Below are 26040 nucleotides of genomic sequence, written 5' to 3'. Positions count from 1 at the left end.
GGTTTTCACCGAGAAAAAGAGAGGTAACATAATTTCCACCTATAATTTTTATTTATATGTATATACATGAAATTGCGATTAGATTATTGTACGTATAATCTTGAATAATTGGACCTAAACACATAAGAATAATGTAATCACAAGACCTCTATTCAGCTGGGTCTACAGCAATTACACCCAGTAAAACTGCTTGGTTTATATATAAACTTTTTTCCTCTAAATGCATCTGTTCTTTAAAATATCATTTTTACAGAGTTTGTATCAAACTCAAGAAAGGCTGCACACTTTGCTAATTCTGAAAGATAATGAATTCTAGGTCTTTCTCACTTACCATTAGAAAGACTTACTGCCTGGTGAGCAATCTTACCAGGATTCAGCTTGTTTAAATGTCTATGTTAATGGATGACCTGAAACATAAAAAAGTCAGTCTGCTTTTCTCTTGCACAAAGCTTATCATCTAACTCTGGATTGGTGTGTTTGAAGGAATGGGGTTTGCTTTGTTACTTTTCTGAACTGTCTAGTGTGGTTTTGACTGAGAAGGTAAGAATCCCAGCAACAAACTGCATCTATGTAGTCTGAGCTGCCTGCTGTACTTCTTACAGAATATGAGAATAAACTGGAGTATTGGAATCAAGGAACTAACCAACAATTCCTTTAATCTTGGAATAGAAAATTTTCGTCAATAGTTTTAATTATACTCAGGCAGACAACATGTTGCTGTTGGGTTTGGGGGGTAATTCCACTTTAGAACAGATTTGCTTAATTGTTTCCATCAGAGGAGAACTTGAAAATATTTTTAGCTTTTAATTAGCAGGTTGGCAGCCTCACTCTTAACTCTTTCTCAAATAACTCTGGATGTTGAGGTTTAGAATAAATTATTTTGATATGAGCACGATGTGCACTGTAGAGCTCCTGACAGCCACGAGGTGTCTCTAGGAACTGTCCCAGAAGGGGTGTGAATCCCAGTTAACCAACTAGACAAAACCTGAAATTCATTCTCTGCAGAAGCCTGGTTTTTGTCTGCACTTGGAAAAACTTTAATAAATTACTCCTAAAAGAGAGAGCATGATCTTGTCTATCAAATAACTGCACAGTACTAGAACTAGAGAAAATACATTTACACAGTCGAAGAATAGTAAAACAAGGGTCTACATCTGGAAGCAGTAAAGGAAAACCTTAAATATGTTAGGAAAAAGTTCCAACAGTGGAAGTCACTTAGACAAAGGAATACGTTGCTAGTTGAGAATGCATGAGGCAACGCTAGGAAGAGGTGCTTCAGAGATGAATTTTGAGTTTTATCATAACAACACTATTTGGCTGTGTCATCAAGAGCATTAAAACCCAAGCTGATTCTCAGAACTTGAAATCTCATAATCCAAAACCTACATCTGCACTTGGGCAGCAGCACAGCACACAGTGAATGCTCTCTGCACAGAGCAAGTGGTCAGGACCTAGAATACTGCTGAAATAGAGTAAACAGTGCCTTTGTCAGGGAGGGGTCATTGTCCTGATAGTCACTGTGTCCAAGGAATTAGCCAAAATGGACTTTACTGACTGAATCACTTAAACATTACTCTGTACTAACCAGTCAAACCAAAATAGGTATAACCGAATGGGAAATTGTTACAGATATACAGATTCAGGAATTGTTTAGAACCAAACAGCAAAGCCAAACAAGAATTGCAAGCAGGAGGTTGAACTTTCGACTCAAAAGCTGAACTAGGCAGCTCATCTTAGTGATAGAAAGAGGACATTTCTTAGGAGAAAAGAAAAAGATGAAGCCTCCAAGTTCAAACCATGACCACCTCTTCTGACTGTCTCCTCAAGTGAAAGGTTAAGTTGGTCGTCTGGTGAGCTGCAAGAGATGCAAACCCAGTATTACGTGACAGCTTATGCGGCCTGCATGTATGTGATTTTTATTTCTGAAATGAACTTCAAGCTAAGACAATCCAAGAGAGATCTCCTTGATGAAATGTTGAGGTGTAACTGCCATGTCCTACTTCCCATGTCATTCAACTGTACTTCAAGAATTTCAATGACCATGCACAGCATGACACTGATGTGAGCAGAGACCTGACCTGCGGCAAATCAGGCATAATTACACATTAAGTAAGCTGTAAATGCTATTACTCTCCTGACATCTCTAAAGAATTTTCTATATTCAACAGAGGTAAAGTTATCCTATTTCAAACAGTCAAGCATCCTGGAGCTGTGTTAAAGACCTCCTACCAAGGAGGCACAGGAGGACTTTCTTCTTTCTTCTTCCTTAGCAAGTTTACCCAAAGATGCTACAAGATTTACATTTCTGTTGGTATCTACAGTTCAGTGGTGAAAAACAATAACATCTCAATAAAAAGTTACAAATTTAGCCTGTTCTATCTTTAATGTGTTGTTGCACACTAATAGCACAGAAATTTCCAACTGGGTCACTCATCAGGTTGTTCTTTTGCTGATGAGACTCATGGGTTTTTCTAACTTCTCTTAAAATTTGAAATTGAAACATTTCAAGGAATGTTTCTTTCCTCAAATACAAAAAAAATTACATGAGCACTGCTTTTATTAAAAAAAAAAGGCATTTTCCAAAAATAAATAGTTCTAATATCTTGCCCATCTTGTACGCAGAGAACTGAAACACAAAAGGCCACGTCAGGATTGTCTCTGAGGGCCCAGAAAACTCCTGCCTCCTCCTAATAGAGCTCTCCTGATAAGTCTGGAATAGTGCATGTAGAGCTCATGGAGTCCAGCTGGCCTAGAATGCTTCATGGATCATGGACAGGTATATCCCACATATGGAGAATGAGAAGAAGAAATAGTGAGGGGCTACTGCTATTTCAGAGCCTCATATACCCACCAAGGCTTTGTCTCATCCCACAGAATTTTCAGACACTTCAAGTTTATTCTCCCTGGACTCTGCATACCCCAAGCTGCATCCAGCTGCTGCTGAAGGGGCAGTGAAGTGTGTGCTGCACACCAGGCAGAGAAGCCACAGGAGGTGACAGGAGTCTGGCACAACTGTCCCCATTTTCCACTACCTCTGCCCTGCAGTGTTGTCCATTGCACCCCACCCCTACATGTTGAACTGTCAAGTCCTTGCCTTGAGGTAGCCACTCTCCACTGCAGCAGATTCCAGTGGCAATTGCCAGGTTGTGCCATGGATGGCTGGAGGCACCATGGGATGAGAGACACCAGCAGTGTGTATGGGACAGCCCAAAAGGAACCACAGAGCCTCAGTGTTGCTCACTGGCCACACCAAATGCCAGCCTCTGCCTAGTGCAGCAGGCTCCCAAGAAAGGACTAAAGTTTGAGCAAACACAATGGCACACCTTACATTCCGACAAGCTGAGGTAGCCCAAGTCAGCTGAAAACACCTCATACACTTCAATTCTCTGTTTTAGACTTGGACAACCCTTCGCTCTTCAGAGACTCCTCAGAAAGTGTCATGAATTACACCTCAAATGCACAGGGCACATGGGGATCAACATTAGTCTTCTCTCAAACCAGGAGTCCTATTCAGGGCTGCCTGCCAAACTACTGGATAAACCTGGTCATCCCTGAGGAATATAAGCTCTTGTGAAGAGGAGGAGAACTGGACAAAGACGACTAAGGACATACTCTTCCATTGATCCCAAATGTGGGGAATTCAAAGGGCTTCAGACAAGAGGAAAGGTGCATTTGATGAAATAAAACCAGTATTTTTACTGTTTTGATAAGCACAATGGATGATAAAAGATCTTGGAAGGCATTAACTCTACTTCACACTGGAGTGCTGTTGAAGCCAGCATGGCAAGAGACTATAACTCTGTAAACATGTGTTGCGTATTAGATTTTGATCTGGCAGCTTGCCTTAATTTTGTTTTTTTTAAAGACTCCAGCTAGTTCCAAATACACTTCCATGTTTGTGTTCCAGCAGAAGAGCAAAAGGCAGAATGCTTGAGCGACCGGGACAAAATAATGCACTGGACTATAAGTTCATTTAAAAAAAAAAAGCCTCCATTAGTATTGGCACATTAGAAAGAGAATGACAAAAATATCAGCAAATTCCTTTTTCTATCCCTTTCTCCAAGTTCTTTGTTTTTTCCAGTGTACGTTTCACAGCTGCTGAGAACTGTAACTATTTTCGTCTGTTCTATCTGAACTATCAATATGGACAGAAGTGAAAAAAGGACAGCTTTCCAGAAAATTTTGTGACTCCCAACTGCTCACCAAAAAAGCAGCCCACAAAGCATCCTCTGAATAGCAATTAGCTTGGGTCCCTGTAGGTGCAGACGAAGAAATTCTTTTGAGAAGCGTTTCAGTCTGCTCAGGATTGAGAGTTCCAGTTCATATAAACAAACACTGCTACAAGAGGCAAAGTTGATATGGATTTATGCAAGGAATGTATAGACTGAATAAGCAATTTGATAATTAATGGAGTTGACAGGCACTTTTGAATAGTACTCAAGTATGTGTAGACTGAATGATTTCATATACAAGCTGAACCAAAGACAGTATTAATTTTTAACCCATTTTATACCTAATCACTCAGATGAAGGAAACATATGCATTTTTTTTCTCTTGGGTATTAGTTCTGACCTCCCAAAACCTGACTATCGGTACATAAATCCTTTGCACTTAGTAGTATTGCACATAACAGATCCATAGATGTCTTGTACAGGCTGATTTTTTCTTAAAGACTCTTTGAAGAATGAACTTTCTGGGTATTGATTACTTCTTTTATGTCCCACAGCTTAAATGAAGCAGTTTTGCTCTTAACAAAGAGCTGAGAGCTTTGTTGCATGAGTTCAGGGAATTCCTGAAGAGCCCCTCATGACTAAAAGAAAATTTCTTTTATTACTGGCTTCCAAGCAAGCCAAACCACTGCTCCTACAAGCCCAGCTGCAGAAACTGAAGATGCTTAGTAAAGTCTTGAGCAAAGCACTGTCCCACCTGGCAGGAGATGATAGTAATTTATTGTGCATGGAAGACATTGTGACATTTTGAACTGCACAGGGAGAATGGAGCAGTAATATAACTGCTCCCACACAGGAATGAGATACTCAATGTTTTTTCAGTCTGGAACAGGTTCAGGGATGATGCCTTGATCTGTTTCACACTTCACCTCTCTTAGGATCAGGAAACAGGCTTTACATTTGCTTTACATTCTCATACCCTAAACAACAGAATAATCTTCTAAAGGTTGTGTCCACAGAAACCACCTATGGAAACAAGATTTGGTCAGTCTTTCCTTATCCCACACTCTCCTTCTCCTTTAGTGACAAAATCAAAAGAAGGATGTGGCAATTTCAGTTCAAAACTGGGCAGAAAGACAACCAAGACAACCATCTTCCATGGCCTCCATAAAGGCATTGAAAGATCAGAAGGAACTACTTGGAAACACATTGTCTCCAGTCACTGAAGCTGCAGATAATTGGAAAATATCTATTGAGTGACCCCAGTTCTCCAGCAAACGGTAGATGAACTGTCAAATGCAGTTAGATTTGAGGTGCTTCAGGCCTATTATTCTGTCCAGCTCAACAGCAGACGCCTAGGAAAGTATATATTAAATATATCCTTTGTTAAAAGCCTTGTAGATGGGGCAGAATTCTGGCAGCCTGCTGGGAACACAGCAGCAAGTCAACTTGCTATGACTGCTCAAACATCAAATGACACAGTGCTGCCTGCTAAGTGCCCCCCGCTCCAACTCTGGCTGCAGCTGCCTTTGAAGAAAGGTGCAATGCCTTCAGCATAGATGTACATGCCGAATAAAGTCTTTTAAAGCACGTGAGAAAGAGAACTGTCATCAAAATGTACCGAGCAATTACGGGTTGAAGGTTGAACTATTATTGCTTCATGCCCTCCCATTCCCCTCCCCACCAGGGCGGGAAGAAAGGGGGAGGATTATTCATTTGTATTCAAGCACTTCATTAATGTTTATAAGAGAATCCAAACACACAAGCAAAACAAGAACGAAACACTCGCGCCAGACGTGTGATGCGATAAATGTCACTGGAGCAAATATTTAGATCTGTTTACAGAGAGGCCATTAAGTCCTTTTTGAAAAGCTGTGCAGTGTTGTGGCTTGGTCTCTGCCTAGCAGCTCCAGCATAAACACATGGAAGATGGCTAAGTCTCTCTCTCTCATTTTGTTATGACATCTGGAAACCTAAGGAGGTTGGGAGAAGCCAACTGGCTGCCCTACTGCGATGTCTAGCGAGAGGGTCTGCCTGTTGAATGATGGCAGGACACGCAAAGCGGAACTGCTGAGTTCTCCAGCTTGTGCCAAAATCAGTGCATTTTCAACACAACAATCCCTCAACAAAGGTTGTTACAACACACAAGCCCTTGGTTCATTGCTAATGATGCAAGTCTATGCTCTCTGCCATTTTTCAAGACCATTTGTATTTGAAAAAATCAATTCCTTTAGGGACTAAAATAGCAAAGATGGGTGGAGCCACGCTGTTCACCAGGGATGAAGATCTGTCCCATAGTCCCTTGCCCAAAGAGCTGTAAGTTCTGGAGTTCACAATCAGGCTGGACTTCTCCAGATGTCCCCTTCACATCACCATCTCATCAACTCCAGTCCCTCCGCATACAAATATTTATTTTTCTAAAAGTATAAAATAAGTTGAAAGGTAAAAGAGAAATTTATAGAGGGAAAAATCATTGTCTTAGCCCCAGATGTAGTAATGTAATTGGGATATTTCAGCCTCTGAAGTGATGCCTCAGTCTCCAACTGTAAGGCCTACAGGTATAAAATTGTCTGTGTTTTGTATACAAAGACTCAGGATTCCTTATCCACATGCCCAGCTTGCTTCCCTTCTGTTTGGAAGGAATGGTGCTCAGGCCACACAGAGGTACAGGACTCTGCAGAGTGACCTCAAATGGTGCTGGCTGAATCAAAACACTTTTAGTTTTCCTCCTGTTAGTGAGTTTAGTTCACTTTTTTTCATGGCATCAAAAATTCAACATGAAATCACAAGTAACTCTACTCAGTCTAGTTTTTAAGCCTATCAAAATCACAAATAAATTAGAAGAATATTGACTAACATTTATTTTCTCCCTCATTTTCTTAATAAATTATTTGTCTACATGAAACTCCTTTCTGCATAAACCAGCAGGAAAGCCACCTTGCCTGGTTTCAAAATATACAGTTTTGGGTTCCCAGTACAAGGATTGCCAACTTGTTTGATGTGTTTTAACGGGAACTACACTGAGCTTTGCCCCAGAGAACAGAGGAACAGGTGCCAAGTCTTCTGGGATTCTCCCATAGTTATATTCCAAGTTGTACCCTCAGGTCTAAGTACTCTTGGGAAAACACACTTCTTCTTTCCCTGACTGATAATGATGGATTATTGATGTGACAGTTGCTAAACTTGTTGTTCTCTTAAAAAGCGTAAGAAGATTGTGATACTTTGTGTTTTAGAAGAACATAAAAATTCATGCAACCACTCAGCTGAACAGTAAATAAACATTGGTTGTCCCTACTGTGAAACAGGGATTAAACTTTTCAGACTTAAGCATCCAAGAGAATTTTTTTTTACTGCTGGAGTTTTCCTTTCTAACTAGTGTCCCTGATTAATTCTAGCAGAAAATGCGCAACACCTTAGTGGCTTGCTCTAAAACCATGGTCCCTTCCAAAATGCTACACTCAGCTGTTTTTGCTGTTTTATACTGCTCTTAATATACCAGACTCATCCGGAGTGCCAGGCTTCAAAACATTGTCAGTAGCATGCCAAACATCCACAGGGAAGAGAGAGGAATCCCTTCCCCTACTCTTGTTCAGCTACCTCCTGCTTTGGAGCTAACCCTTGGGTTATTTATGTTGCGTGACCTTGAGATAAATGGCATTTGGCAGGCCGCCGGATGACTTTGTGTTTCAAATCAAACATTCTCAGTTTCTCCCATACTGACAATGGGAATAATTCCTGCATGCTTTTTTGGGGGTGGTAGTTCCCATCTCATTGCCTGCCATGGAGTTCTTTGGTAGCTACGTCAGGGTTGGTGAACTTTAGCTTGACTTTCTTGTTAGACTCAAGTACGAAGTGGTGTGTGTGGTTTCTTCTGTGGTTTGGTGTGTGTGTGTGTGTGTGTGTATTTTCTCTTTGTCCCAGAGTGTCTGCACTGCTGGTATTGGAGCTACAATTGTTCTATATATAAAGGAAAGATCCCTTGAATGATCTGCCAAACGCTTTATCTGTGAACAATCTTTGTCTGTACTTGCTTTGCCGTTAACCAGTTTTGTCTCTACTCCATAATGGCTGGAGCTGCTTTGCCTTAACTGATATGTATCAAAGAGAACTGCTAAAATTAACTGCTCATGAACTGTGTCCAGGATGTTAGATTAACTCATGTGGAATCCTTCAGTGAACAAACTGATTTATGATGTGTTATGACATTGTTATTTGATGTGTTGCACAACAACTCAATTTTAAAAAATGAAGAGCGCTCCATTAATAAGAGATAAATCTTTCCAGTGTAATTCAAATGAATCTGCAACAACTTTAGAGAGAATGTGATAAGGGATCTTGTGTGGGTTTAGTGATTGTGTTTTGCATTCTTAGGAATATCTTCCACTGGGATCTCTTTGTCAGTAATGACAAAACCAATCCAAAATATGCCAAAATATGCCAAAATTGGGAGATTTTAGCTCTTTGTGCTTCCTGAAATACAAAAGGGATCTTAGTAGGATCAATCAGCACTACAAGTGATTCCCAAAAACTAATACTTCCAGTTTTCAGACTGTATAACTGCATCAATGATTCTTGCTTTCCACTTCAGAGCTATAGTGGATGCACCTCTACGGGGTACATCCATTCCAAGCTTATTCAGCCACAGTTAACACACAGAAAGTGCTCAGAGCAGTCAGTTTTCATTTCATTTTCAGGAAAAAAAGCCCATCTTTATACATTTAGATATAAATTGAGTATGTTTTTAAAGCAAGCACTATTCCATTACTGGAATGTGAACCAGTGCAAATGCTGACCTTAAATTACAAAGTTCCTAGAGTGTGTTTAAGATTACTACATGTTAAAGGCTCAGATCTCTCTGGATAACCAGCTTCAACAAAAATTCCTTTGAAAGCAAGCTTGAGTTATACACTGTACAATATGTCTCATTTCACAGCCAAGTCAATCAAGTTAATAAAGAAAATCCTCTCTGGCCTCACACAATTAGCTGGGTAAAAAACTGGCCAGTGCCAGTCTGCAGACAGGGACAAGCTGATCCATAAAGCTGGACAGGTTTCATGCCTGCAAAGGCCTGTTGCCTCGAGCCTCTGAACTTCATCTTGCCACCAAACACCTGGATTATTTCAGGATGGTATAACCCGGTCTCATGGACTGAGGAGGCATTTTCTCATTGGCATTCTGGTACTGGAAAGGAGAAATGCTGAAGGAGCTGAACTGCACCCCAGTTGTTTGAAGGCTAAGCCATATAAAAATTGATTTGGCCAAAACTTTGCATTTGAAACTTGACTTTGATCACTTCTGGTTGTTAGTGAGTTATCTTCTCCAGCAGGCAGACAATAAGCTTTATTGAGAATGTTCTTTCTAGCTTTTTCCTGTCTTAATTAGGAAATTCATTATTAAAAAGAAGGGGTTTTTGTATCATTAACTCTTATGAAAACAATATTTTTAGGCTTTTTCTGCACACTTACACCTCTCCTGCCTCTGTGATATCCCAAAAATAAAGAATTACCTCAGCTTGAAAGCAAACTACAGGTTAGTATCCCATTTGACACCCAGTATGCCAGGACCAGTTCCTCTGATGGTGTAGGGCTTAACATTTTCACAATTAATAGTGCTGTGATTATTTTACCAGTGCTTTAGAACCAACAAGACACACTGGGAGACGTCTCATCACGCTTCCTTCTGGCATAACATTTATCTCAGAGATCATTTCTAAAACTGTAAATCAATCACATGCCAGGAATATAAAGACTTTCAAAAATTTGGGCTTGTTTCTCAAATCACCCTTTTGCCCTCTCCCTCTCTGCTGACTCTGTAAACTCCTGCACTGTGAGCAGTTGGTCTTACATTTAAATAAATATTCCCCATCACTATTATGCTGTCACCTGTAATAGGAAAAGGCTGCAAGAAATCAAAGGAGAGCTAAGTTTGTGCAGTGGCAGAAAGCGTACAGAGAATAATCAGTCTTCATTGTGATTGTTAACAAAAGTGAGGGAGCCTAATGGAGACCTTGGATTTAGTACAGTCTCTAAATATTGAGGGGATACTTTCAAGACACAGAACCGCCTACTTGAAAGAAATACTTTTCCTGTGTTCCTCATAACTTGACTTTTATTAAAATGGAAAGAGGTTAGAAAATAACTGTAAGATTTGTTTCCTTTTTCTCATTCCTTGGCTCACTAAGGAAGTCTGATGAATATTGCTTTGCTCTATAAAGGCAGCTTCTTCTCTGTTTTACGTATTGAAGATATCTGTGTCTCCCAACAAGTGCCCCAATTGGAAGAGTTAGGGTAGAAGCAGCAAGCAATTTAGGGGAAACTTAAAGCATTTGTTGCTATTTTCTTAATTATGTTGATACAACAAACAGTAAACTGCCTATGACTGAATTCCTAGCTTTTTATCCCATCCTAGCTAACTCAAATTTTGTAGGTATACCCAAACATGAAGAATCTCTGGACTGGAATTCATGTGGAAGGCTTTGTAACTTCCACACTAACTGAGCCTAGGAAAAGAAATAAATCAGATTTGTTTCTTTTTCTTTTTTTACAATCCATTCTCTATGTCCTATTAGTATTTTTCTCTATGTGCTACTAGGAGTTTCTGGGGATGGTTCAGTGTTTTCCCTGGCTTCAAGGAACTCTCTGGAATGGGTACAACACACAGGATTCAGTCTGTCACTTCTAACACTGCTACCCACTGGCATAGGCTGCAATCCTGATTTTGAGGAAGTTAGGAATAAAACTCACTTTTGACATCTGCAAGACTCCTCAGCACTGCTGCAGTGCCTGGACAGAGGTGATCAGCAGTGGTCCACTGATAATAAATCTAATTACAATATTTCAGGGATGATGATTTCTTCAAGCCTAACTGACCTATGGGAGTCTATGTATGATGAGAAATGGGGTGTCCAGGACTATGCTAAATCACCCTCAGAGTGGAAAATCTTGGGTCTTTGATCTGATTCAAACTAAAAATAGTTTTTCTAATGAGCTTCCTCAAGTCATACAACATCCATTTCAAAATGCTAAGCACATGGTTTTAATTTAAAGTTTTTACCAAGTTCCATTTATATTGTGCTAGAAGTCCTGAAATGACTTGCACCAGAAGCTCTGAAATATTGCAAATCCAAATGTGAAGGACTGCTGTTGGAATAACTGGTGATAAAAGCAGCAAACCTGAGTGTCAATTCCTGCTTGAGCTTCTGACAGGTATTAACCAGGTCATTTTTCATTCTCCATGCCTTTAAATGACAATTAGATCAATAAACAGTAACAATTATACAAGGTTGTATTGTTCTCTTGAGCATCAGAAAAAGCAAATTCATGGAGGTGTTGAGACACCATAAGTACCAGTTGTTGTGATGGTTACAAGCAGTCTTACAGTCTAGTTGCATGTCTGTTCCCACTCTGTACAGGGTATAGTCTTGCTCCAATTCCAGCCCAAGATTTGAGGTATAAAATTTAAACACTGATATCTGCAGTTTTAAGCTCTGCAGGCACCAGTTTAATTTCTGGTGTCTCAAGCAAGATGGAAACTATAATGCTTTTGGGATTACAGGAGTATTAAGTTTAAAAATTGTTGCAATGTTCAGAAAAAAAGTCTTAGTAATTGCAACCTAGAAATAATTTGAGAGCTTAACAAAGATACTGAAATTTTGTCATCAATCCACAGTCCTTTCTTCAGATTTTAAGTATAGTGGCATCAAGCATCTATCTGTACTGGTTGTCTGCTTGGAAGGGGGATTTGGGAAAGTGTGAGAATACAAGGCAGATATGTTTCCTTGCAAAATGGGGCTCTTCTAACACTGACCCTTCAAAATTAAAACCAATGAAATTTCTAAAATGCCAGTCATTGCTGAAAAATCTCCATTTTTGTGCTGCAACCTGAACACTGTCCTCTGAGGATGTCAGGTTACAGTCCTTCATCCAAGCAGGCAGGGAACCTCACTAATAAGACCAAAAGATGAAAGAAATCACACAAAGTTCCCATGGCTCAAGCAGTAACACTGTGATTTCTTCTGCCTTTTACCTGTCTCATCAACTCCTAACGACAGTGAAAAGATTAATAAGGGTTTGCAGTATAAAGCATAGCACAGGGGAAACCTGCTATTTTACAGTATGTCCCTCTGAAGTCCCTAAATATGCTTTGCCAAGAGCCCTGCCACTGATCTCCTCTCTGCAGGAGTGCAAGGTGAGTGAGTGCCCTTGTTTAAGATCTTTTCTGGCCTTTGCAATCCAGGAACCTCTGACTCGCCCGAATGATGTGGGCTGGCTTTATAACGTGGATTGCTACTCACTAGGGAGCTGAGGGGAGGCTGTTAAAGACTTTCTGAGCACTGTAGGTTGCACTATACTTCAAGTGGAGGATTTTAAGGTCAATGGTTCATTCTGTTTATAAGCAAAGCACTCTGGGCCCGGAGGAGGATCCTGACTGCTGTTGCAACAGCACCACAAAATGACAGCAAATAATAAACAGATTGAAAATCATCACTGTGAAAATACCATTTACTAAACAGGGGCTAACCCAGTACCTACTGGGTTAGCAGCTCTGAGGTGGCAAACACACACAGGAAAAATGGCACAATTCTGCTATTTGACTTGAATGTAATAGTGAAGTTAAGCTGCCCCAGGTACAGTAGGGAGGCCCTTAAGTATCTGTCAGACTATTTTCTGGGAATTTTTCCCTTTCAGGACCCATCTTACAAAGATGCAATTCCTACCTAATAGCAAGCACAGGCAGCACCCTTAATTTTGCAAAAAAATCAATCAGCAGAATCCTCCAGACCAGCTCATGGGAGGCAGGTACACCTGCCTTGGGCTTGGATGTTACCAAGGGAGGTGTGAAGGATCAGAGGGAAAGGAAGGGCTCATACCTGACCTGTTGTACAAACACTTCTGGCAGTTATATACACAATAAATAAAACAGATTAATTGCCAGCTGCCCCTTGAGCCATCATTAGTGACTGGTTGTTTCCTTAATAGGCATCAAATACCTGAGTGAGCCTTCCAAGAGGCTGTGGGGCAGGAGCACACAGTCACTGGCTGTACAGAGCAACACCAACATGTGGGTACAGCTATAAAAGGTCAGCTGCTGATCCTTTCAGGTGTTACTGCCACTACTGTAGTTTTAATACTTGCATTGTTTCATCCTCAACAGCTCCCCTGGTGAAAACATAAAGCAGCTCCCACTAGTATTTAAAGATAATTAAATGGAATGATTTCTATTTTTGCTGTATGAATTTCTACCCCAAGGTTAATTTTGCTGGGGGAATTTTTTTACCCTCATGTAAAAGGGGATGAAGGGAGTGGTAGTTTAACAAAAGCCAGCAAGCTGAAAACTATGTGCACTATATATAGCTATAGGAAATCAAACCCTTTAACATTTCTTTCAAGAACATTCAGCAATCAAAAGAGGTGATGCTGTTTTTGATGACTCCTGCTCTCTTCACAAAGCCTGAAATTCTATAAAAGCAAGAAAGTGCCATTTCTACCAGGCAAAAACCACTTTTATTTCAAAAATTAAAAAACAAAATCAGCAATACTCCCTCATATAAACTATACAGACTATCATAAGTCAGCTAGCTCTGAAATTGAGCCCTTTAATTCAGTTCAGAAAACTCTGAGCCCAGATATTTCATTAGGGCAATAAGTACATTTCTCTTGAAGTAGTTACACTGCTCCTGTCAGCTTGGACAATCCCAGCTTTGTGATCACAGAAATGTTGCATTTTTCAAGGGGATAGGGCAGATTGAAGAGAGAGTCCAAGATATGGCCCTCCCTGTATATTACTGTGTATATTACTGTTTTGCCACTGAAGGTCCAGTTTCGAGGCTGCAGAGCTGTCACGGACCAAACATGATGGACCACCCATCGGCCTTTTATTAACCAGCACTTGTTCCCTCCTCTAATCCTATCACCAGAGTAATCAAAGCTGCCATGTCCCAGGGTTTGATGGAACAGCAGGACCTGGGAAATGAAGACTGATTTTGTTAACAAAGTAATTCCTGCCCCATGAATTCTGTCTCATTGGTAGAAAGCAGGAGATGAGGCTTATTTGTGCACAGAATGAGGTGGCAAAGAAATGAAAGGGGGAGAATGGTGAAGTGTGAAGTTTAATCTGGCACAGTCTGAGCCTTCTTTCTTTGAGGCTGTCTCTGATCCAATCAACACTGGTTTGATATTTAACATCTCCCCCTGCAGTTGGAAATGATACCAGCCGGAGGAGACCAGAGTCAGGGCTTCCCAAACAGCTAAAGGGGAGAGAAGGGCTGCTGGCAGCTCCTCACCAGCCTGACAGCTTCCCCACCAAGAGGCTGGCAGGAAGCTGGACCCCAACACAAAATTTCCCCTACAAACCTTGCGATTCAGGGCATCTGCTATGAGCTAATGCAGACTGTCCCTGAGGAGAGCAAGTTTGGGATGGGATGGGATGGGGAAGGGATTTCAGTTCTAATGTGGAGGAAGGGCTGTGAACACTGTCTGGGCCTGCAGATCCTGCTGAGAAACAGGACCAAACACAAGCAAGAGATGCCACCCACCTCCCCAGGGAACAGCAGTTTGGGTAGAGGAGTAAGACCTTCCCCTTACTGACTGTACAGACCTTCAGTGGGGACGCTGCAATCACTCCAGGATGATGGGGGTTCCACAACAGCCCTGAGCCATCAGGGAGGATGCACCAGCTGCAGGAGCCACCATCACAATTCTCCTTACTCCAATAAAGAGCCTGGGGAAAGCTTCCCATCATAGGCCCACATGAGGGTCCCAAAGAGGAGAGAGAGCTCAGCCCTATTCCCAGCTGGCCCTCAGAAGACACATGGATGAGTCCTCACAGGCAGTAGTGGGTGCAGTGCCTCAGCCAGGATTCCACAAGAAGGCCTGGAATGTCATCTGCCCCTCACCGGTTCTCAGCCCTGGCCAACTTGATTTTGCCCTTTCCTGGCCACTCTCTACATAAACATCAGTGCTGTCAGACAGACTTGTCTTCTTCCTCTTCTTCACTTACCTCAGCTTTTTCTGTTCCACCTTCCATGAAAACCCTGAAACTTCAAATAGCAAGAAGCAGTAAAATTTCAACCTGACCCAAACCTGCCATGAACTCCCCTGCTTCCAGGCTCCCAACACTGCCTTCTGCTGGGATTCAGCCACCTTGACACTAGCTCAGCCATACACAGGGCCCGGACTTTGAGTGACCAGCAGCTGCCAGAGTCCCAGGAGGTGGGACAACACTTCCCCCCAGGATCCAAGCAGGAGAGCAGCTGGTCTGCAGGAGGCAGGAGGATGGCAGTGATGTGGAAAAGCAGCAGGAAATACTGTGCAAGGGTTTCACGGGGAACAGAGCATCAAACTACAGGGGTTTACAATAGAAAACAATGCTCCCTTGCCCTACCTGCAGGAGCTGGCTCTCCAGGAAGCAGCTAATTATATGAGCCACCTTAATCTTTTTATCCGGCTAAAACAATCAACATTTCAAAGCCACGCACAGAACGTTTCAAAGATTGTTCCTGGTCAAAAATGCAAGTGTATCCACTTTCTTTCAGAGCAGATCAAAACCAAGTACCACACCGGGACCACTCCTAGATTTCCTCCTCCTCACAGTATCAGATTAACAGATTTGGTGTATGTAGTCAGATTAAATATTTGCAGTAGCACAAAGCTGCCTTTGAGGAGAAGAAGTAGGGGGAAAAAAAGCTTTTTTTGTCTTTTTTTTAAAATTTGCTTAGGGCAAAAATACTGGACTTTGGGGATGTGGGAAACAAAAGCATTGACATGATTCAGCAAGGCACAGTCCTAAAACCTGAATTCTGAATGCAGAAATAATGTGTAGTGTTCCTGTAATAGTAATGCTGAAAACAGGTAAAAAACCGCTGATGCCCTTAGCAGATTTGGGACTATAATTTATCACAGATGTTCTCATCAAACTGTGCAAACACCCTGCAAGACAAAAGCTGCTCAATTTCTGATTTCCATTTTTAGTGTGTTTTAATTACGTGTTGCTTAAGGAAGGCTCCAAGACCTGGAATTGGGAGGTGAAACCTTGCAATAGTAATCCACTCCACTAAATTAGCACAGTAATACACCAAGCAGTAGGACTGCCAGACAGTGTGATAACATTACAAATTACTATTGTTAAACAACTAGCCAGGTGTCAGGATGCATGGAAATCTAGAGGAAGCAAGAAAATAAATATCTTGTTTGTTTTAAGTTTGTCTCCTGTTGTTCTGGTGGCCTAGTTCCTAGAAAAAGCTTCAGTCTAGGAAAATTCCTCCTGAACACTGATCTATTTTAGCAACTTTGTCAATTCTCTCTAAAAATTAAAATGGAATGTATTATTTTAAGCAGCATAAATGTTTTGCATAAGTGACTGTCATTTGCTTGCCAATAGCAGTAATACCTTCACTGTTCTTTTTTAGATTGCTTTTGGAGCAAAATGAATGGGAAATTTTTGTTTCTATTTAAAAGTTGGACAGAGAAACAATTATGGTTAAGGGCAGCAGTGAGTTTTGTACTCTGTTCCTTTTCCTTTCTCTGTTGCTCACTCTCTCTTAAAATAAAAAAATGTAGTATGATTCACATTTAAAAGGCTTCCAAGTGGTACATTTTTAACCTGGTGTTTTCATGTGCTTGATTTTAACTGCCATTTTTGATTGAATACAACCAAATACTACAGGATGTCTGGAATGGTTAATTATTTTTATCTCACCTTAAAGAAGGGGCTCAACAGACAGGATAGGCACTTAAACCTTTCAGACAAAATAGTGTAAAATGAATCCCTTGATTTGGATGTGTGTTAAATAATGCAAAAGTCCTGAGGAGCTTTCTTTTAATTATTTTTGTTGATAAACAAGAAAATACATTCAAAAGTGTATGTAACAAATCTTCTCTGAAGGCTGTACACAGAGTTAAGACTCCTAGTTGAAATATCAGATGAACCAAATATTAGTGAAAGCCAGATTTTTTCCCCTTCATATAGTTCCTACTGGACTTCAGGGGAGCAGGGGGTGAAGGCACTCTAAGGACATTTTAATCACACTGAAGGTTACTCCTTTATTCCTTATTCCCTCACATCACCAAGAATTTTTTTGGTCGAAGTAGGACAGTAAGATAAGGTTAGAAATAGACCGATCCGAAACTAATGACAAAAAGCAGGTTAAAAATGAACTATCATAGCAGTAACTGACACCATCTTAAATCTCCCCAGGATTATTTGTTTTCTTCCAGACACATTCATTTCCTCAGTTTCTAGTAAATCTCATTTCACATAAACAGTTCCACAAAGCAAAGTCAATAGCTGTTACTGTGTTCCTCATTAATCCACTGAAATGAAATAGATCTCATGGCTTAGCATTTGGTTGTTTAAAGTTAAATCCATTGAAAGAATTCCGGAGTCCAGTTACACCAATAACTTTTGTTTCTTAATCTACATCCTTTTCTGTTTGCTGAAATTTACCTGCTCTAAAATGAAATAAACCCATGCATATTGCACACTTAATTTCTCCCAGAACAAGGGCAACATGAGCCACTTTGTTTTGACCCGGAGTGACCACTAAAAAGACAACTGACAGTTTGCATGTACTTAAATCAAGTTGAACAATGTCAAAATTACTATGTTCATTGTTCATGCTTCATCCTCTTCCTGACAAGTACCACAGAGCTGCTTTAATTCAAAAGAAACAAATAAGCAAAAAAATCACTTTTTACCCAGCTCCGAGACAGCATCAGTTTTCCTCACAAGTGGCAAGCAAGTAGACACACACATTTCACACCTGGACATTTGCCTCTCAAATAAATGATACACGTGATACACATGTATATACACATGTATAATTTTTATATCCGTGATGTGCGTGGCAGCACTCTCTAGGCACATCACGGGGGTTCTGCAGGCAGCACGGATCGGCATGATGGAGAAAAGCTGCCGAGCCCCACGAGTGACCACCCCACTGCAGCAGGCTTGGGGTTCACCCCCAGCAACTGACGGAAGCGCGAGGAGAACGCCCCCCATATCCCGGGATAAGACACGAGGCCCAGCAGCCTCCTTACCTGGGAGAAGTTGAGCCCGTTCAGCGGGTGACACTGCTCCTCCACCCGCTCCACCGCACCCGTCTTCTTCTTCATCCTCTCGGCCTCCTGGGCGAGGTAGAGATCGAGCACCGGCACCCCTCTGGAGCGGATGTCCGTCTCCGTCAAGGAGTTCACCATGAGCATCACCCAGACGGGCCTCTTGCGCTCCCAGTTCCCGGCGATGGCGTTGAAGAGGTAGTCGGCGTAGAGCCCTTTGCCCCGCTGGTCCGGGGTCATCCAGTGGGGCAGCATCAGCTTGATGTAGTCCAGGTGGCGCTTGAGGCGGCGGTACAGCTCCCGGGGCAGCACGTCCTGCAGGTTCTCCCCGTGCGGCAGCATCTGGCAGCTGGCCAGCCCCGAGATGGTGTAGGGGTCCGTCAGGTCCAGCTCGAAGTAGACGCTGGAGCTGGCGTGGAAAGCGGCCTTGGAGTTGTCAGGGATGAAGTCCCAAACTCGCGTGTAGGGCACGTGGATGGTGCCGAAGAGATAAGCGGGGGGGTCACGGCGAATGGTCCAGAGGAAGGAGTTGAGCTCTCCTTGCTGCGGGGAAGAACAGAGGGGCTGGTCAGTGATGGAGGGGCACAAAGCAAGGAGACGGCGATGCCACCCTCAGGGCTGCCCGCCGGGCAGGAGGAGCGGGCTTCCCGCTTCCCCCTCTCCTCGCACCAGCCCCACGCGGGCTCGCAGCGAGCAAAGCCCACGGGCACCATGAGGCCCGCGTGGGGCTGGGGTCCCGCGGGCAGTCCCGGTTCGCCGCGGGGGACGCGCGGGGCAGCGCCGCCACACCTGTGGCGGACCTGTGGGGCCACGCGCGCCCGCGTGCGCTGGGCGGGGGGGGTCCCCCGCGCGCCCCCGTCCCGCCCGCGCCCCGCGGCCCCCGCGCGCCCCGCGGACACGCGCGCATCCCCCGCGGGCCGGCGCGCCCCCGGCCCGGCCCGGCCCGGCCCGGCTCACCGAGCGGGGCAGGTCGCACTGCCCCGTGTCCATCTGCTCCCGCCGGGCCGCGGCGTCGGGCAGGAACCCCCCGAAGACGAAGCAGATCAGCGTCAGGTTGAGTTGCATCCCGCTTCCTCTCGGTCTCCTCTCTCTCCTTCCCAGATGAGCCTTTTTGGATTTCTAGGATCTTTTTTTTTTTTCCTCCCCCCTCCTCCTGCTCTTCCCCTTTTTTTTTTTTTTTTTTAGCCTTTTTTTTTTTTTTTTTTTTTATTCAAACAAACTTTGCCAGTCCCATCTGCATCTGACAAGTGCAGGGGGAAGGACTGGCTGCCCCCTCCCTCCCATGCTCTCCCCCCTCCCGCCCTTTCCCACCCCCACCCCCTCTGGCTCCGGGCTTGTCAGAGGCGCTGGATGCTTTGGGGAGGACGGTTCTCATCGCCAGCCTCCGCCATGCTTTGGTGTTGCAGACCGGAGACGCTCCTTCCCGCCCCGCCGCTTCGGGAGGAGGTTGGGAGGAGAGGGGCGGGGGGGAGAAGAGGGGGGAAAGGGTGGGGGGAAGAGCAGCCAGAAAGTAAAAAAGTTTAAAACCACGGGTTTTTTTGAGTGTTTTTTTTCTTTAATTCGGCGGTCGAGAAGGGGGTCCCGCGGCGCCCTGCGGAAGACGGGCGGTGCTCGGGCCCCGCACCCCGGCCCCGCTCCGCGCTCCCCGCTCCGGAGGCCGGACGCGCGCGCCGGCGGAAAGTTCCGCGCAGCCGCCCCGGCCCGCCCGCGCCTCCCGCCGCCAGCGGCCGCCGCCAGGGGGCGATGGCGCCGCGGCTGAGGGGCGGCGGCGCTTCCCCGGCGCCCGCCCGTCCCGCGGCACCTGCGCGGCGCCTCCCGCGCCTGAAACAGAAGTGCCGACGTCCCCAAACTCCATCCACTGACACAGTCCGTGCGACGGGGCTTGTCACGGGCAGGGAGCGAGGGCAGCCGCTCCCCGGGGGATGCCCTGGGGCGCCCCGCTGAGCCCCGCGGGCTGCGCGGAGCCGCGCGCTCAGGACGTGTCCGGCTTTCCCCGGCCCCTCCGAGCCCGGCGGGGAGCGCACAAGGACGGGGCCCTGCAGGGCGCGGGCAGCGCCGTACCTCAGCTGTCCCCACCGGGACCCCTGCCTCTGAGCTTCCCAGGAGGATGGAAGGAAGGGAACTCGTGTAGTTTTCAAACATGCATCATTAGCGATCCAGCTTCCGCTTGGACCGAAAAGCCTCAGCAATACGACCTGAGGTGAATCTTGGTGACGGGAGCACTTCCAGGATCCCTGGGCGTATGGAGCCCTCTGTGGAGGTCGTTGCAGGAGGCGTTTGAGTTCAGCAGCTCCAACTCACAGGCTTAACCGTGTTTTTAAAGAGTTTCAGAGCAGAGGACAGGCTGAAAGGGCCTGTCACTGTCACATGCCAGAACTGCCTCTCCAGATCCATTCTGGGCAGGGATGGGAATCAGGATGCCGGACATAGCCCATTCTCCCTGCAGGACGCTGCCCAGCCCCGGGTATCACCCTCATCCTCCTGTGTGCAGCAGAGCCGATCTGTGTCCTGGCTTGCCCATCACCTCCCCGATGGTAAACCCTGTCCAAAACTGGGAAGTTCCTCACTGTAAATATAAAGACCAAAACTACCAAAATTTACACGATGAAATGCAGTCATTACTATTATGATGCACAGAGCCAGCAGAGTTTTGCCAAGGACAGTGACAGACTCAGGCCCACCTGGATGTAAATGTGGCTTCCTGAGAGCCCCATGGAGACTGTGAGGGACACTGATTGCTGTGGTGACTGATGGACCAAAGCAGCCCCTCAGGTGGCTGAAAGGCATTTTGGAACCACTGTGTGTGCATCCACTGCACGCTGCTCCTGGCAGGAGAGCATCCTCCTCACTACGGTGCTGGAACTAGCAGCTCCTTTCTAAGTAATGCCACTCATCCTCTTCTCTAACTTCCTGATCTCCCAGACAAATAAAAATCGGGTGGACTAAGGGACTGGGTTTTCCTCATTGTGTTTCTAGTTCTTTAATATTTCAAATAAAGATTCGATTTTCTGGTTCCACCCTGAGGGATATGGTTCAGATAAGGGAAAAATAGAGAGGAACAGAGAGGCAGAAGGATTTTTAGCATACAGGGTGTCCCATCGCTGCAGCGCAGGATGGTCCAGTGAGACAACCGAGTCATGGCTGGGTGCTAGAGTCACCTGTGGCTCTGTGCTGTTGGGATATGGAATGGTAGCAGCTGTGTGTGTGTTGCTTTGTAGGCAGTCATTGCTCTTGTGCCCTCCCCACCAACTCATTTCCCTGGCGTTGTGGTGTGATGGCACAATCCCACAAGGATGGGGAGGGCAGGGCCTGCCTTCATGTGCCCACAGCATCTTTCTCTCTGCAGCAGCCCCACCTTTCTCCCAAGTGTGCCTCAGCACACTCCCAGCCTGACCACCCCAAATGTGCAGGGTGCTGCTTGGTCACTGTAGGTGGCTGTGCCCAGGCCTGAAATGAAGGTCCAGAGCAGGAAAGTTGTGCAGTCCATGTCCCAGCAGATGCCACACAACAAGGGCTAAGTAGAGTCACAGCACAGGATCCTGTTGATTTCCCTAAGCTGCCACGAACGATTTCAAAGCTACAGGCTTGATGCTGTCATGACACTGGAACACAGAGCTGCATTTGCTCCACCTGGATCAAACTCTCCTTGCATTCAGCAAGTGCCACTTCCAAAGTGGCATGGCTGCACTTGCCTTGCTTACTGGCTTTGACTTGATCTACCCAAATCTCTTCCAAAGCTGTGGAAGAACAGAGGGGCCTTGTCAGGAGGCTGGTAGGGACATCAGGAGTGACGTGACCCAGAATCTCACGCCCTGGAGAAGACGCCTGGGAGGTCTGTGAGGATGTGAGGCCCTGCTCAGTGCCGGGTGCTGTGCTGTGAGGGAGGCGATTGCCCTCATCGATAGCATCCATATCAAAGCACCCAGGGTAAGAATAAACAAACATCTTTGGCACTGTGCTCGTCTTCCATGAGCCAAAAGGCAGGTGTGTGTGTGTGTGTGTGTGTGTGTGTGTGTGTGTGTGTGTGTGTGTAGATAGCACGTTTTCCAGCTGATTCCCTGAGCTCAACCCTGATGTTGCAAGAACTGTTTAGCTGTGAAAACATGGCCTCGCCTTGATTTATGCCACTTGTGGGTAAGATGACTAAGAAGAAGGTGGGGGGGGGAAAGAGCGGAACAGGAGCAGAAATCCCAGTGAGAGCACGATGAGAGTGTGTACAGATTTGGTGGGACAGTCAGGTTGGGGAAACTGCAGCCAGAGTTTTGGGCAGTAGGAAGAGGAGACCACAAAACCACATGGTATGTGTCATGATGTTCCACCTAAGATACAAAAGCATGCCACAAGTTTTATGAAGGCAACTCTTTGGTAAGAGTAAAGAAATTAATTCTTTTGTGAAATTGTAACATTTTTTTTTCTCCTTCAGATGAGTTCCATATGTCCTCGTGATTTTTGCTTTTAAACACAGCAGTTTAGAACAAATCTTAACTAACATTTAGCCTGTGTCTAAAGTAAATATTTACAAAAACATTAAATAATGGTGCTGATCTTTGGAAAATGTGTATTGCTCCCTACCTGCTACTGTTTTGTGCCTATCTGGACTAACAGAGAAGCTTTGTAATAAAGCTCAAGGCTGTAAAAGCAGTATAACAGTGTGATTAAAAGTAATCAGATAGAAAATACAGATTATTAAAAACTGTGAAGAGAAAGGAGGGCTAAGCTGCAAATGGAAGGTTATGTTAATTTGGTTTAACAAATTTTAAGAAAATTAATGGGAGAATTGGCTTTTAATCTTACAAAAGCTGTATTATTTTTGTGGAAGCATAATACATAGTTATTTATGTCATGTATCATTTTCAAAGAACCTTCCTAAATAAATATTAATCATTTCACCAACCACTTAAAGTTAACCACTTTAGGGGTGTGGTGAGGCAACAACTTACCAAATGAGTTGTGCTTAAACAGGAAGTGAAGACAGCCAGATTCAATGAGTCCATGTGGGTATAAAATATATTTGTGGAGGCTTTAACAATATGTTTAATGAGGTAAAACAAACTCCATGGAATAGAGGGTAGGTTTCTTTGTTAATGAGAAGCATGCACTGAAACTTGTAATTACAGTGAGTTTCCAACAGGTAAAGAAGATTATTTGATCAGAGAGAAAACAGCTTGTGAGGGATCGGTATTTGCATGCAGGGAAGTGTAACTTTTTTTTAAAGAATGTGCTCCTCTCTGCTCACTTTTCTCACGGGAAAAACACCATATTGTTGGCCTGTGAGGGAGCAGTATTTCCCCGTCTCCACCTTGGTGTACTTTCATTTGAAGGCAGCCGGTGAGTTTCAGTCTCTGCATTTCTAAAAACTTTCTGGCAGTAGGGAACTCTGCTGGCCAGTGAGTCTCCCCAACCTCTCCTGTGTCAAAACTGGAAAATAAGAACACAGCTTTTCCTTTTTCCATGAATGAAGCTGAAGGTGTCTTCTGCTCCTGCCAAAGATGGTAGATGAGATTCAATCTTCTTGTATGCTACAGATTACAAAACAAATTTAGGTTGGAAGAACTTCCTGAGGTTTCTGGTCCAGCCACTCTGAGCAGGGTTCATTTCAATGTTCGATCATGCTGCTGAAGTTCAGTCAAAGATGCTAATTAGATTTCTTTACTCTTATACACAGGTGGCATTCTCTGTAGCCGTCCTAGACTCCAAAAAGTATTAAGCCCAAAGCAGTTGCGCCACTAGCTGTCATGCCATGACTTGTTATTTGCTGTGATACCTGTGCTGTGATATGTCTGGCAAATAGATTTTCCTGCAGAAGATTGATTTTGATGTTGTAGTCACATAAAACATCGTTGCTCAGCTGTGCAATTCATGATTTGAAACATGCAGTTGTCAGGTGAACAAGCAGCCACTACTTAAGGCTGTCATGCTGAAACTACTGAATTACCACAATGTTTCACTCTTTTTTTTTTTTTTCATGTGTGTTGCAAGCAATACAATGTAGTCACTGTAGTTGATTTTATATTTTCTTGCCTGCTTGTCCTTCTGTGTCCAGTTCAGTGTCTTTTGTCTCAGTGTAGCAAAAACAACCAATCTAATTCTTGAAGAAAATCCCCTCTCAATCCTGACATCCTCCCTTCTAAGAACGAGGTATGAATTTTGCAGACCAACCAGCATTAATAGCTTGTATTACATTTTGCAAAGTCTCACCTTGTGCTGTGGCCTCTGCAATGACAGACCACATCCTGCCTGAGACTAGGCGTGTAAATAGCTGAAGAAAACCTTTCCCAGTGTCAGACTCTGGAATGCATTCTCCCTCTGTATAAAGTTTAGTCTGTGCTTGTGTATGTCTATATTATTACCTATGCACACCTCTAAGAAGGTGTATGTAGCTATGTGTGTGTGTTTATATATATTAGTGCATTCATATATATGTATATATATATATAAATATACACACAAGATGATAGGATAGGTGAGTGCTATTAATGCTCCCTTATATGCTTTTCAATCCTTTTTTCCATCCTCTCAAAAATATTCTGAATTTTAGCCTATGGAGGCAGAAGCCTCTCTTTCCCTGATGTCCTACTACAAGTATGGTGTAGCCTGTGTTTTCAAGATCTTCTGTCTGCACCTGAAGCAGAACACTACTGTTCCATTCCTAAAGTATATTAAATCAGAGAGATTGTGAAAAAAAGATCTGAAAGCAGCTCATCCACCTGAACAGAAGTAATCTCCCTGCTGCATAGAAAAGGCCGTAGCTGTTTCCATAGCACTACAGATTATCTCCTTGAGGCCTAATAAGCAAAGAGATTTCTTCCTGTTCAACATAGTTCAGTATGCAGTTCCAAAAGCTCCACTTAATTTCATAAACAGTTGAAGCCTCTTTCATGTTTGGGGAATGATTGTGAGTTCAGCTGCTCAAGAGTCCTCTAAATGCTCCACTCTTTATTGTTATTCACTCTGTTTTCTTTTCCTGGTTTCTAGATTGCCATTGATTTATAAAACCCGGATATCATATTATGTTCATTGGCATTTATTAATGAGAAGCCTCAGAGGGTTTTTAAAGTGGGATGAGTCTTTATTATAAAGCAGCTAAACCGGCCCTCCAAGACAGCACTTCTGAAAGAGAGTCTCTGCATCTTTGGCCTAACCTGGAGCAGAATATTCCAAGGAAATCCAGTAGTATTGTGTGTATGTCTGATGTAGTTCATTTGCCAACAGCATTCCTATTCTGGTGGCTTGGAACACATAATAGACATGCAAAGTGTGCCAATATTTTGGCAATTTGGTATAAAAACTGCTAATTTTTTTTCTTTTGGAGCTGGTAGAATATGGCTCACATTTGTTGTGTGTGTGTGGGCCTGCTCCTTATTAAACTCATGGTCCTTTTTTCCAGTAACCACTTCAGTGCTGTGAATCAACATAACCAGTTCAGAAAAATACCATCTGTTGATTGGACAACCAAAAGTCTAGTTAGCTGGAAGTTTTATAGCTCACAAAGTCTCACTGAGTCCATTTTTATGTTAATAAATTCCACCATGGCATATTTTCTGATGTCACGTGGTAAAAGTGCCCCAAATAAATGGCAGCTGAAGCATTTTCCATTATTTATCACAGCGTTTTGTGAGCTTAACAATAGAAATTGGCCAGGATCTAAACTTCCCTAATCTCAGAATGCCATATGAGTGTGTTTATTTGGTTTCATGTATCTTAGACAAGTAGGTTTAGAAGGGGTCAAATCTAGCCTGGCCAGAGCTGGGTCAGGTGGACCTCCACTGACCCAACCAGATGCTCATCTCACTTAGGAGTGGAGGCTGGGGGTAGCC

General features: G+C 43.8%; 1 protein-coding gene across 1 annotated transcript in view; it reads right to left on the bottom strand.

Annotated features, from left to right (window-relative positions):
- Window positions 1-19386, bottom strand: part of TRABD2B (TraB domain containing 2B) — a 261216-nt gene extending 241830 nt beyond the window's left edge. Inside the window, exons 1-2 of the mRNA XM_021529047.2 lie at window positions 19181-19386; window positions 18206-18766 (exon numbers count right to left, since the gene is read on the bottom strand). Coding sequence (XP_021384722.2) covers window positions 18206-18766; window positions 19181-19288 — 669 coding nt within the window. The 5' untranslated portion in view covers window positions 19289-19386. The remainder of the gene's footprint in view (window positions 1-18205; window positions 18767-19180) is intronic.
- Between the last annotated feature and the right edge of the window lie 6654 nt (window positions 19387-26040).

The sequence above is a fragment of the Lonchura striata genome, chromosome 9 (genome assembly GCF_046129695.1).
Source record: "Lonchura striata isolate bLonStr1 chromosome 9, bLonStr1.mat, whole genome shotgun sequence".
Taxonomy (NCBI): domain Eukaryota; kingdom Metazoa; phylum Chordata; class Aves; order Passeriformes; family Estrildidae; genus Lonchura; species Lonchura striata.
The sequence above is the reverse complement of the archived record's forward strand: the minus strand, read 5'-3'. Positions and strand labels throughout refer to the sequence as shown.